This window comes from Hypomesus transpacificus, chromosome 12 (assembly GCF_021917145.1).
Source record: "Hypomesus transpacificus isolate Combined female chromosome 12, fHypTra1, whole genome shotgun sequence".
Lineage (NCBI taxonomy): Eukaryota > Metazoa > Chordata > Actinopteri > Osmeriformes > Osmeridae > Hypomesus > Hypomesus transpacificus.
The window spans coordinates 4849984-4865000 of NC_061071.1; the positions used below are offsets into that span (position 1 = coordinate 4849984).

Genomic DNA, 15017 nt, shown 5'->3' on the forward strand with positions numbered 1-15017 from the left:
TTGCATGTATTTGTGTGTATGCCTTTGTGATCCAATGTTTAAGTAGGTTCCGTTGATCTTGTAAAGAAGATGTGAGTGTGTGTATGTCCTCTTTGTTAGACTAGAATAACAATCTCATTGATTTGAAAGGACAACAAATCTTGGTCTGGTGGTATTGGATGTGTAAAAGCCAGTTCAAACTCCAGAACCCCCAGCTCCGAAGAGGAGGGACATACTACACACAGTACGGTGTCCATACTTCATTGTCCTTAGACTGAAGAACAACACAAAGCACCTTTGAATTTCTCTGCTGCTTCTTTAAAAGACTTCCTTCAAATGCTCTCTCTCCTTGTTGTCTGTCTATGGCTAATGGAAAGTATGGCTTGACCCCCTTCTGTTCTGTGGTCAATGCAGCCAGTAATGGCTCCACATTGCCCCCAAGCTAAAACCAATAATGAATGTACCATGCTGTCTGAAATGGAACGTCCGTTATCCGTGACTCTTGACTGTCTCTGGCTCACAGAAACAAATGTGCCCTTGGCTTCGGACAACAGGAATGTCAGGGTCGGTAATGCTGGAATGGGCAACCTTTTTGTTTGTTCAGTCAGATCCCCAATTTTCTCGTGGGAAATGTACCTACGAAAACTAATACACAGCAAATCCCAATTAAAGATCCACTGTGACAGGCCAAGTCATAAGAAGATTTCGAAACATATTCTCAGTTGCCGTCCAATCTGGTGTGTTGTGTAAAGAGCAGGTTGGTGAAGCTGTCCTGTGTGGTAAGGACGGGATTACAAGCTGGAAGTATGGGTGGGTAGAGGGAGTAGCAGAGGAGGATGAGAGAAAACGAGAGGGGAAATGGATGACAGAGGAAAGGGGGTAGACAGAGAAGAGGGGAATGAGGGTGGGATAAGGTTGAAGAAGAGAGAAGACGGGGTAGGAAAGGTTGGGGCTGGGATTGGAAGAGGATCTGAGGAGGAGAGCTAAAGTGAGGACGAGAGTAGGAGGCTGGTCTCTTTATAATATCTGTCTCTTCAATTAAAGATGTCTAAAAGGGACTTTGCTTTTTTGTTACAAGGATGAAGCCATTAGCTGCAGGGTATCTCTCTCCTTTCTCTCTCTCACTCTGTATGTATTCATCTCTCTCCCTTTCTCTCGTCTTTCGCAATCTCTCACTTTTTCTCCATCTTTCTCTCCCTCATTTTCTCTCTCACTGACATGTCCTTCTCTCTGTGTCTCTGTCTTTCTTTTACAAGCTCCCTTCGGCCTCCCTACTCAGTGCAGTGACCCTGCCCTTTTCCCTGCCCTAACACAGCTCACACACTCACTTTAAACAGGGTGTCGCTTGGACACAGAGATTAGTCTCATAAATGTGTGTGTGTTTGTGGTGGCGTTATTGGAGGCTGCTATATGAACGGTTAGCTCCCATAGCTGATTGTGTGATACGTATTGAAGTTGAACATGCCAGGGGCTGAGATCCACCCACACACACGAGAGAGGTGACATCATCCATGCCCCTGTACCACCATCCTCAAGAATATGGAAATCACTCAAATCTTCACTTGGTTAGAGGGACTGTACACACACACAAAATGCAAACACACTGTTTGAAAGCATCAAGAGGAGGCCCCAGGAAAGCGGCTACTCCTCATATTGTGTAAAACACCAGACATCGCAGGACACACGGAACACACATGGCTGCAAAAACACCAGGCTAAGAGGGGTGTTGAATATTTCTGAGTAACCAGACACACAATCCCTCACACACACACACATATACACACCCTTATGAGCAATGCTAAGGCCCTTGGTGATGACTGCCTGTGAGCTAGAGCTGCCAGTGTGACAGAAGCAGTTGTGGTGACAAAGGACACAAGTTCCCCTGGGTGTCAGAGATCAGACCTTAGAGAGAGAGAGGGAAAGAAGCCAGACACATGAGGGCGGAGAAGAAAAGGAGAGATATGTGGGACGAGGAGGGTTGAGACAGTGGGGGGAGGCTAAGAGGAGAGATAAGGAGAGAGGGAAAAGAGAGAGAGACATAAAGGAATAGGCAGAGTGAGAGAGGGAAAAGGAGAAAGAGGAATACACACGCGGTATGGGAGAGATGACAAAGCTAGTTACAGTGGTAGAGGGGGAGAGGCCAGAAAGTTGTCAAGAGTTAAGCCAAACGCTGGACATTTACATCCAAGTCATTAATGCAATGTTTTATGTTTTGTTTGTGGCATCATTTTACCAGTGTATGATGGGGCTGAAAGCAGGCTAGCATCTCTACATAAGAATGTTATTTGCACCTGGGGATACTTCACACGGCTGGGAGGCCACACACACACACCATATGTGAACCTACTTAGCGAACCTATGCATGGCTGGCTTTCATCATTAGGAAATGTCAGAAATACAAATACTTTTTTGAACATCCGTTTCCCCTCTAGCATACACAACACATCTTTTCGATGAAACGTTTGTGGCTGCTTTGTAGTAAGCTCCTGTTTGTGTGTGTGAGAGAGATTTTTGGGGTTAGCCCTGCAGAATTTGTAACCCACCTTTGCTGTGTGATTATAAATATACGTGCATGTAGGTCCTAAATGTTTAAATCAGGTTGATTATTCCACCTGATGTGTAACACCACTGGAGGATGAAGAGTGTGTATGCACATTTGTGTGTGTCTTACCAAATAAAGGTCCGGTAGACCTCCCCGCTCGTCTCCCCTTGGGCAGTAAAGAACCTTGTGTTACCCAACATTCTGGAACATTAGAGGAGGTTCCACTTGTCCCTGCCTAAGCCTCCAACAGAACACAACCGCGGGCAGGTACAAGCAAACTAAACACTCTTCCATGACATGTTTAGAGACATCTGACTCATTTGTTCATCCACACATTTCAGTTGTCTAAATACAGCAAACTAATAACTAATTTCATAGAGAAAACATTTATTATCTTAAACTGTCAGAACAAAGATTTGATTATGGCAATCTTCTGGACAGTCTAACTGTTGCTTTTGTTAAGAGTAGAATAAACCTTGTGCTTAGATTTTTGGGTTTAACTCCTATCAGATAGCTCCTGATGTGGTGGGGACTGAAGAAGTGACTTGAGGTGAAGAAGACTTTTACACACACTACTGGACTAACTGGAAGACAAGCTGTAGGCCATAAAGTGGTCAACGAGGGGATGTATTCAGTTCAACATGTTAACAGTGCCCTCTACTGGTACCTGTGTTAAAATTCAATTCCATGGTATAACCCCCTAACAGCGCCTCCTTGTGTCGTTGTCTTGACTAGAACCCTTTTGAATCTGTCTCACTGTCTATGCTGTTCTTTCCACCACTACCAAAACACATATTACAAAACACACATATTATATATCTTGGTCACTACAATAGATTTAACCCTGCTGGAGTCACTATAAAACGATCAGATCCGAATTAGACAAAGGTGCTGAAAAATCAACTAAGCTTCCAGTAGAACACCTTTTAACATTTAGAAATTGTGCCTAGATAATGGAGGAATAGTTTAACAGTTCATTCCTCACAAGGCTGTCATGCATATATTTAGGTCAACGAAAATATGCAGTGACTCGGAAATCATGAGCTTTGATGTGTACCAAGGCCTCTACCTGAAACCTAAGGTGAAGTTGTGCGTAAATGCAGGTATACCTCTATGGAAAATAATTTACAGTGAGACAAGCATTGTGATTTGTTGTGTAAATAGTGAGAGACATCAATCTAATTAAAGTTAGCCAGTGGATAATTCACAGTCATTATGTCAATTAATTTTTTACAGCAGAGCAATGACCGTTGACAGGTATGGTCTCACGCCAAACTTGATAAAACTTGAGAGCCCAGATGATTGAAGCGCACTGGTTCGCCACATTTTTTTACGGTGGCCCTGAAGTGCAAAACACAACGGCAAATAGCGAAACACTTGCAAATAGCAAAACACAACGGCAAATAGTAAAACACAACGGTGAATAGAAAAACACAACGGCAAATAGGAAAACTAGAGCTGTCAAACGATACAAATATTTAATCGCGATTAATCGCATTAATGTCATAGTTAACTTGCGATTAATCTCAATTAATCGCACATTTGTATCTATTTTAAATGTCCCTTGATTTCTTTTTCATCCATTCTTTTTCCAAATTGTAATGCTCTTATCGACATGGAAAAGTGGTTCGGATTGCTTCGTGCAAATGTTTTTTTTTTAATTGAAAACAACATTGCAATCGCCTGGCTTTGACGAGCAGGCGGAGAATTCGCATCAACTGTGTGCTTGGCTGTGTGCCATCAAAATTATATTTTCGACTCCACGACGTGCTGCAATGATAGCTCATTCCCTCCGGCTCAGTTCACAACGACAGAACACACTGATCACTTTGGTCTTGTCAATGGAACCATTTGGCAACCTTTTAAAAGTAAACTTTCCATTCAGAATCTTATTGGCATCCATTTCGGCGTCTGGCAATCAACTCAAAACATAACGTTAGCCTACTACCAGAGAATGTCTAATATCCGTAAACGGGCTCTGCTACGACTGTTTAGCCGGCTCGCAAGCCCAAACAAGTGGGTGTGGCGTGCCTGTTGTTTTGTTTCCGGTCTAGGTAGATCCGGTGTGGTATTGTAGTTTTTCTAACGTCAGTGGTTGTTGCAACAGAATGTGAAAAAAAACTACAAAGTTTGCTAGGTCAAAAAGAGCGTTAATCGCGCGATAAAAAAATTGACGCCGTTAATTTGGGTTTGCGTTAACGCCGTTAATAACGCGTTAAACTGACAGCACTAAGGAAAACACAACGGCGAATAGGAAAACACAACAGCAAATAGGAAAATACAACGGCGAATAGGAAAACATAACGGCAAATAAAAAAACGCAACGGCGAATAGGAAGATACAACGGCAAATAGGAAAACGCAACGGCAAATAGGAAAACACAACGGCAAATAGGAAAACACAACAACATTAACTTCTGACGGAAAAGGTAGGGCCTATCTGGCAGAAGACAGACCCTCCTGATTGGACAGACAGACCGTCTGTCTTTTAACAGGAAGGAGAACGCCTATTTTGAAAACATGAATCCTCGAAGATACTATCGCTATTTTTAAGAATGATTTTGATGCAAGGCATAGGTGAAAAACACGTTTGAATGGTTTTCAACGGGACAGACAGCGGCACCATCTCGATTTACTGACATTTTCGGTATACTAACAAATAATATCAATTGGTTACTGGTGTGTTGCATCATGTATATGTCTCATACTTTATTAACACTCATGTATTACATGATTAACCTATAACAATAGGCAGCCATATTGTGAAGCAGAGCTAGAAATGGCTATGCTAGCTGCGTACTGTAGCCTAATGATTGAGGACTATTGACTTTCGACTGTTGAAGTAAATGGGACTTGTTAAACACGTTTTTTATTCATCGGTCCACTTACAATTTACCATGTTAACAACATGTGTTATGTTCTGTGTACTTATATGTTATGCCAGATTGCTTTGCTTCTTGTCGTAAGACTTTCCGTGCCGAGTCGGACCCTGTGTTGTTCTGTGCACCTGACAATAAAAGACTTGAACTTGAACATTTATATTTGTAGTAGCCTACTTGATGCAAGTTGAATTTAATCTAGATAGCAATCACACCAGCAACTGCTCAATTTAAAACAACAAAAGGAGTTTGGTAAATAGAACAGAATATACAAGGCAAATTGCATTCATTAAAACATTTTGTTATACAATATGTCCAGTGAGAGGGTCATTGTTTTTAGTGTGTGGACCTGAAATTTCTGCCGAGCGTTGAGAGCTAGCTGGACGATAGGAACCCTTGATCTGCAATTAATTGTTGCTAGCTCTAATCACTAACTACGCTAATAAGAGAAGACTAACTTTGTATGCCAACGAACACCGATAACTAGAACTCATTTGACAAACGTGACTTCAATTGCTTATACTCATCCGGATGTTGTGATTAGTTGACAACTTATCAACTATCACTTCGTATGTAGCCTATGCCTTGCATCAAAATCATTCTTAAAAATAGCGAAAGTATCTTCGAGGGATTCATGTTTTCAAAATAGGTGTTCTCCTTCCTGTTAAAAGACAGACAGTCAGTCTGTCCAATCAGGAGGGTCCGTCTTCTGCTAGATAGGCCCTACCTTTTCCGTCAGAAGTTAATAGTTGTGTTTTCCTATTTGCCGTTGTGTTTTCCTATTTGCCGTTGCGTTTTCCTATTTGCCGCTGCGTTTTCCTATTTGCCGTTGTGTTTTCCTATTTGCCGTTGTGTTTTAGTATTCGCCGTTGTGTTTTCCTATTTGCCGTTGCGTTTTCCTATTTGCCGTTGTGTTTTCCTATTCGCCGTTGTGTTTTCCTATTTGCCGTTGTGTTTTCCTATTTGCCGTTGTGTTTTGCTATTTGCCGTTGTGTTTTGCTATTTGCCGTTGTGTTTTGCACTTCAGGGCCACCGTAGGGTTTTTTAACCTGAGAAGCAATTCAATCTTTGGTTTGAGTCATGAGTCGGAACACAAACGAATCCAACTTTTTCCTATTTGCCATAAGTGAGTCTATCACAGTGGTTCTCAACTGTTCTAACCTCAGGACCCACATTTTACTTGGTTATTAAGTCACGACCCCAAAATATTTAATTTACTAACCATTTTAAATTATTTCACAAAACAGTGCTGTAAGTATTTGTGTTCTAGAACGCAGGTGGCCCTTTATGGACAGGGCCATAGAAAAAGATGGCTCATTTTCTATGGCTGTGGGTATGGAGCCTTCGTACATTTCAAAATAAAAGCGCACCATCGAAGGTTCGGTAACTTATAAAAAGAAAAGTTTGACTTTGTGACGGGGCCGAAGCGTCCGCCGCGACCCTTCCTCCACATTACCTCTTGAACTTCAACTCCCACAAATATCGTCTGTGAAAAATGACGGCCACGCCTACTTCACGAATCTGTTCTACACACATGTCACAAGTACTCTGTACAGAATGAAAGGTAAGGAAGAATTATAGATGCATAACTCTTTAGCTAGCCACAGTAGCTGTATCTCACTACTTGAGCTTTGTACTGAGATTTAAACTAGCTAGCTAGTTGGCTACCTATCTAGCCATAGACTAACATATCTAGCATAGCTAACATTAGCAACTAATATATTGTCTCCGTTATCAATTCATCCATTCAGTTTAACGGTGTTGACATCTTTGCTATGACTTACGATGTGACCTGCATATTAAACTGGCTTGCTAAAATGTAATACAACTAGTAAACAAATGTAGCACTAAATGTATACTAAACTGCACGTGTAGCAATTGCCTGCATTGGGCAGCAACTAAGACACAAAGCATGGCAAGGATTGACCGTGGATATTGGCTTGCTATAGAGTCACTGGTTTGCTGCCAGATTGCAATAAATCAAACACTTTTGAGCAACTAGTTAGTTACGAGTTTTGGTTCCTTTGCTCAAAAGTGTTTGATTGCAAACTGGCAGCAAACCAGTGGCCCATACACGTAAACAGACGCAGGAGGAGTAAGCCCTGACAATAGAGCAATAGGTTTGTGTTACAAAACACAGTTGTTTACAACCAATAATGTATTATTTAACCTCAGGGTGTGTTAGCTAATTAACTATTTGGGTTCTCAAGGATCTGTATCTATCTTCCTCTATACGCCATAAAAAATATAGTAGACAGTGTTTGTTTAAAACTTATACTGATGTACTGATGTACAGCTAGAAAAGGATTGACTTGATGCCTACAAACTTTGTTTTTCAGGGTCAAAATAACCGCAGATTCAGCTGTCAGCTACTGTCATTCAATCATTGTCAAGTTTACAGAATGAAGCAAACGTCTCATTGTCTCTTGTGTGGACTGTACATGCAGAAGAACTGCATGTAGCATTTTAACTCCATTCATTTCATTGTCGAACACCCTCACTCGCATTTCCATGTAATGTTTAACACCAGATTGAAACAATGAGGAAAACACGGACAGAGAGATAGGGCCGGCAGAACAAGCTGGCTCACTAACTACCAGAGGTCTTCTGATTTTGAGGACTTTTTAGCTGCATACGTAGTCACAGCTATTCCCTCGTTTTACCACCTCATGTCTATGGAATATTGACTCCTCTTCACACTGTTCAAAAGATATACAGATGGTCGTTGCACACAAGAGCAGATAACCCCACTGTTGATCCGAAAGTCAATATATACACCTACACAGACACGACACATAATGGTGGACAACGATTCTCCATCTGGTGGTGACCAGGTTCAGGGAGATGAAGAGGAGGCCAAGCAAGAACTGAAGGAGCCTGTCACTGGAAGTCAGGAGAAGGGGCTTCCAGATGTGGCTTCCCCCGTGACTGAGCCCCTCTCCCCCCAGTCTGGCACAAAGGCTGGCACACTACAGTTGTCTGTGTTGTTCCTGTGTTTCTATGGCTTTATGGTGCAGCTGAAGCCCGGAGAGCCCTTCATTACTCCTTACCTGCTGAGTTCTGAGAAGAACTTCACCATGCAGCAGGTCAGTGGGCACGCTTGTGTGTGTGTGTGGTTTGTGCGTTGTCGTGGAGCTCGATGTTTCTGGTGACCGTAAACTTTAAGAAATGTTGATATCAATATTTTGGGATGGCCATACCTAGTTAATTCCACATTCTTTGGGACATTCACAAAAAGGGGGTAGTATGAGGGATTTTTGAATGACAGTACATTTTCATTACACACACTTTGTTTTTTACACATACAGCACACGAAGTGAAGCATTTTCTTTTAACCGTTGGGCTGTCTCAGACCCCCCACATTGCGAAGGTTAATAGAAAATAATTTGCTTTTGTATTGGGTAAAATTGGGTAAACACAATGATGGTTCGTTAGGAACCTTTGGGTCATGTGACCCGAAGGCAGCACAATCAATGAACAACCCACCAACAAAAATTTATCATTCTCAATTTTCTTCCACTGTACTGCTGCAACACACTCTGGTTGTTGATTGCAATGGGGCAGAGGTTACCTTCCTGAAGCAGGACAAAGTTCACATTCCTGCTAACTGGGTCAGTGTTGGGCAAATCGGATTGGTTAGTGTAGACTACTAGACTCAGCAGGATCCAAATGACCCTAACGGCCTGAAATATGCAGAATCATGTGACGCCGGGGTGGGCGTTTATTTGCAGTGTTGTTTAACCGAATATAGAGCCAGGGCTTCCGACTAACTTTTCCACTGGTAGCTCTGGTGCTATCAACTTTCTCAGTTGATTGCACCAGAACCTGATTTGGTTCATGCCTTTGTTTTGGTACAACATGGTATTTATTAATGACCGTGCAAATTGATGCATAGCTGTCTTCATTTGCGTACCCTAGTTTTGCATAGATGTAAGGATTAACTATGGCTGCAGATTTATGTCGACAGTCGAGCGCAATATAACGTTCAGGGTGAGCCGATATTATTCCACAGGCACACATTAACTAACGTGTTCAATATATAGTTCTGCTTGGAGAGCTCTCACAGGGTAACTCTACCCACTCATTAGAGCTCGTTTGGCACTGTTGTTGCCTGCTCTCACAAGTGAATATGACTAGACAAAGTACAGACGGAACCAAAAGAGGCACTGGCCTTCTTACGATTGGTCACTTTCAATGCCACTCAACACTTTCGAGCAACAGGAATCAGATGCCATAATCTTGCACTCGCACAAATACTCTCAAAACACACTCAAAAAAATTTGGTCGTAGTCTGGAGCCTTGAGTTTAGGGATTAGTTGAAACTCTTCCTCAAGGACCCACAACCGGAAAGTTTGCCAAGTCTCTTTTTCATCTAACAACAACATGTTTTCACATTCCACCATGTTGACTGTGTCTCCCATGCACACCATGTCATTAACCCCCCCCCCCTTCCCTATTGTCCTTTCAACGCTGCTCCAGGTGACCAATGAGATCACCCCACTGTTGTCCTACTCGTACATGGTGGTTCTGGTCCCTGTGTTCCTCCTGACTGACTATCTTCGCTACAAGCCCGTCCTGATCCTCCAGAGCCTCAGCCACGTCTCCATCTGGCTCCTCCTTCTCCTGGGCTCCTCGTTGCTGGAGATGCAGCTCATGGAGTTCTTCTATGGCATCACAATGGCCGCTCGCGTGGCCTACTCCTCTTATATCTTCTCCCTGGTCACCCCGGAGCTGTACCAGCGGGTGGCCAGCTTCTCCCGCTCCTCCGTGCTAATGGGGGTGTTCACCAGCTCTGTGCTAGGCCAAATGTGCTTCTCCCTCGGGGAGGTGTCCTACTCCACCCTCAGCCAGGTCTCTCTGGGCTTCGTCAGCTTCGGCCTGGTCCTCTCCACCTGCCTCCCCTGGCCCAAGAGGTCCATGTTCTTCAACCGAGCCCACCGCAAGGCCCAGAGAGAGCTGGCTGAGGCCACCCAGGCAGAGCTGACTAAGATGAAGCTGGATGGAGGAATAGGAGAGACGGGGACTGCAGCCCCTGAGGGACCCACCGCTCCTAACAGCAGAGATTCCACCTCATGGAAGGATTCTGTGTTCATCCAGATGCTGAAAGAGGCAAATACAACTATATAGCTTTAACAAAAAACAAAAAAGTTTTATATACATCAGTGCTTCTCAACCCTGGTCCTCAGGGACACCCTTTCCTGCATGTTTAAGAAGTTTTCCTGCACCAACACACCTGATTTTAATGAATGAGTCGTTATCAGGCTTCCGTTGAGCTTCATAACGACCATTCATTTGAATCAGGTGTGTTGCAGCAGGGAAACAAAACATAACATGCAGGGCAGGTGGCCAGGTTTGGGAACCACTGGACTAGACAATATGTGGTTCTTGCAGGTGAGAAACCTGGTGCGGCGGCCCAGTCTGAGACTGTGGAGTCTGTGGTGGGTGTTCAACTCCACTGGATACTACCTGGTCATCTTCTATGTCCACATCCTGTGGAACAAGGTCTACCCTGCCACCGAAAACAAGAATGTGTACAATGGAGGAGTGGAGGCCGCATCCACACTCCTGGGTAAGGAACAAATGAATCAAAAAAATAGAAAATCTAATTAAAGAATTAATGCAATTCAGGATGCATTTGGCTGAAAGCCAGAACCAAAAATTACTTTATAATTTTTTTTGGGGGGGGTATCATTGTATTAATATAATACTTTTTTATCAGCTCTATTCCCCCTCCTTATCTTGATGTCAAATTTGATGTCTGTCAGAAACTTTGTATTTCCAAAGTATTTACACAAGATGATCGCCCTTGTTTGACGTAAAATCACGTGAGATGATAATGGACAATCTAATGGGTGTGTATAATAAGGCTAATTCATGGATAGTCTTAAAACTGTTTGACGTTAGTAGGTTACATGACCAAGAAAAAAGAATATATATAAAAATGTGAATTGAAAATGGACAAAAGGATGTGCAACATGTTCTCTCGTTGTCTTAGTACTTGTACAATGAAAAAGTTGAATCTCATGTCATTGTTATTGGGTTAGTGAGAACTGGTTTTAGGAGTAATTAATTATTAAGCTATCAACATTTTAATAAAACAACTTGTCACAGCGGACGTAAGCAAAACTAATAGGGAATATGTCAAATATCCAATCTGCAACTAACTTGACATGGTCCCGTTATAAAGGCTAGATCGAAGCATTAGATCTGAGCACCGGCATATATTTTCAACCTCTTTTGGAAAATGCAATTTTTGGCCGAGATTTCTGTGCATCCCTAATTATACTCTTTGTATTCAAATGAATGGTCATAAGCAGGCTTTTGCAGAGCTGTATTAACGACCCATTTATTTGAATCAGGTGTGTTGGAGCAGGGAAACATCTAAAACATGCAGGACAGGGGTGCCCTGAGGACCAAGGTTGAGAACCACTGCTCTAGATGTGTGTTGTTTCAGTTAAGATGTTTTATAGCAGTGGGTCTCAACCCTGGACCTCAAGTACCCCATGTCCTGCATGTTTTAGATGTTTCCCTGCTCCAACACACCTGATTCAGATGAATGGTTGTTAGCAGGCTTCTGCATAACTAGATAAAGACCCATTCATTTGAATCAGGTGTGGGACAGGGGGTACTTGGTGACAAAAGGTGTCAAGTCTTCCTCTTGGAACAGCTGTTCAGAGTTTATACCTCACCTTTTTCTCTAAAGGAATCATGTGATGCTGCAAAACAAATCCTGGGCACACGACCCACACTTTCCCCAGTGCTGACCTGCCCTCCCCCTTTCTTATCTAGGTGCAATAGCATCGTTTGCGGCAGGATTCGTGAAGATCCGCTGGACGGTGTGGTCAGAGCTGGTGATTGGTGTGATCACGGCGCTCCAGGCCAGCCTGCTGCTTCTTATGGGGACCACAGACAACATCTGGGTCTGCTACGTGGCCTACTCCCTCTTCAAGGGGTTCTACCAGTTCCTGGTACCCATCGCCATGTATGTCTATGATTAGAGTCCAGTAGAGAAAAGACCGTTTCTTGGAAGTATCAAATCAAACCGTTGATCAAAACTGATAATTGTATGTGTACAACACACGTTTAACTTGCCTCCAATCTGCTGTCCACTTCCATCTCTGGGTAGATTCCAGATCGCCTCGTCCATGACGAAGGAGCTGTGTGCTCTTGTGTTCGGCATTAACACGTTCATGGCGACTATCCTTAAGTCAATCATCACCCTCATAGTGGCAGACAAGAGCGGCCTGGGCCTACCAGTGCACTCTCAGGTAGGAGTAGGGTAACCACAGACATACACACAAACTAATAAAGGACAAATGCATATGTAATTGCAGGATAAAGCACACTCAAGACAGATTTGTAAAGTTGTAGACTAAATATTAGTTCATCACATGCTTGTCATGTGCATTGCATTGTTGTCGTTAATATTGATGATGTTTATTCCAGTTCCTGCTTTACTTCTGCTACTTCGCTCTTCTGACCGTCATCTACTTATCCTGCGCTGCCTGGGTCATCTTCCGACACTACAGGAGCCAATCAGGAAGAGAGGAAGGGACCACAGACCAGGCCACACCCACTGAACTCAGCCCTGTGGTAATGGACCAATCAGAGGCAGAACCTCTCTCTAATGGGAAGAATGGGGATGTCTGAGAAAAGCTCAACAGGAAAAGGTCCTCACAATATACTGTTATTCATTTCCTGCCACGATAAACATCCATAGATGGGGAGAACGTTCTCCTCAGAGGATGAAAAACACTGGAGGTTGGCAGTCATTTAGGATGTTTTGAGAAAGTAAATCCCATGTAGAGGAAAGGACAAACAACAGAGTTAAATGTGCTGTTGAGGAATTCTCATCTGTCTGTATAGTAATCAGTGCCTTGGACCTGTTGTGAACACTTGGACCAAGTGTTCACGCTGCAAATCCTCTGAAATTGATTGGAAAATGTGTAATGTCACTGCCTAGTCTTTCACTAGTTAGTGATTTTTTTTAATGAATGCAATCCACTTAAGTATGTTGTTCTTTTGGAATTGACAATTTATCAAATCACTGGTTTACAGGGACCAATCTGAAACAGTCAGTGAAGTTGGTCTGACATTAGATTTCTGGATTCATTTTCCCAGGAGTTTTATTTTATTCATAATTGCCTGTTTTTGAATCGTAAAAATTAGCATGATGTACTAAACCTCAATTATTTTTGGGACAGCCTGCTGTGTACTACTCTTTCAGGCTACTTAAATGTTGAGAATGCTGTACATTGTGTTATCACGGTGTCGCTCTTCAGTACTGTGTCCCCCCTCACTTCCCCTCACTGGGTTCTATCTCAGGTGATCACACTTTACATGGCCCCAGGGGTTACATTTTAACTGAGGAGTGAGTTTAACCAATGAATGTTGGTTTAACCAATGAATGTTGGTTTATAGCTTATAATGAGTTTTCTCATTGAAGGTTCATGATTGCTATGTGATCAATAGGTTTGGCTTATGAAAAAGCATGACGCCATATAGGCTTTGATGATTGCGCTGCTGAATCTCCCTGAGATGTTGAATGAGTTTACACTCCGTCATTCTGTTCATCCTGATCCATTAACGGTCCTGGCGGTTCTAATCATTCAAGGATTAAAGCTCCACTACTTCAACAGTCGTTGAAACCTATTTTCCATTGTGAATACAAAGTGGAGTACAGTCTAACATTATAACTCAAAGTATTACGTCTATTATTAAGTATTTTTTAACACGTTTTTCATCATAGTCAAGTTACTGGAGTAAAAAAAACATGGCTTATGTTGCTATGAAATTCAGATTCATTTTTCTTTGTGCTGTTCTCCTGGTGGGTTCTCAGGAGATGCATTGTTTTGAATGAGCATGGATAGATGGTTGCTTTAGCAGTTGTGAACAAACTCACAGAACAAGCAGTTCTGTGATCCAAAGGAATGGCTTAGCTGGAGCCATATTAACCATTTTAATAGGAAATTGTTTGATCTATTTTATCACAGTTTTATCAATTGAATTCAAGTAGATCAGACATTTTGACAACATTCTCACACCAAAACTATATTTTCCTCTGGTGTCACATGCATGCTGTAACTGTAACTTTTAGTGAATGGTATTTCAAATGGAGCACCTACTAACCCTAGGAATATATGCAGTTGGTTATGGAGTAGAAAACAATTTTTTGGACATAATTTAAATGTTACTTAAATAATTTTTAAATATCCCTGGCCTATTATTATGGCAAGTTACTATTATGTATGAAAGTACAGACTGTTATCTTTGTTTTTTTAAAACACTATGTATGAGATATTTGTACTGATTGAAATCAATGCAGAATTAACATGTTTAGATACTGTGAAAATATTTGTTGCTGTAAAATAAATTTACACTGAATACTTTTGAGCACATTGCTGAAATATTGTTTTGATTCACAAATAAATCCGTTGAATTGAAGTTTGTGTGTTAATTCTGTCTCATACATTTATACAGAAAAAATGACTTGGTGAACAAACAATGAATCATTAACCAGTGGCTAAGGAGACATATTCACACTGTCTGTCTGAACATATCCAATGTCATGTCTGCATGTTTTTGTATCTCAAAAAGGCTCATGAACTTGTGGGAAAA

The 15017-nt window shown here is 42.1% G+C and overlaps 1 protein-coding gene across 1 annotated transcript; it reads left to right on the forward strand.

The window, feature by feature from the left end:
* Window positions 1-6807: 6807 nt before the first annotated feature.
* slc19a1 (solute carrier family 19 member 1) lies at window positions 6808-14922 on the forward strand. Its single transcript, XM_047030385.1, has 7 exons — window positions 6808-6963; window positions 7739-8485; window positions 9879-10508; window positions 10791-10968; window positions 12189-12381; window positions 12526-12667; window positions 12846-14922. The coding sequence occupies exons 2-7, from the start codon at window positions 8198-8200 to the stop codon at window positions 13047-13049; spliced, it is 1635 nt and encodes a 544-aa protein (XP_046886341.1). The 5' UTR covers window positions 6808-6963; window positions 7739-8197; the 3' UTR covers window positions 13050-14922.
* Window positions 14923-15017: the final 95 nt, after the last annotated feature.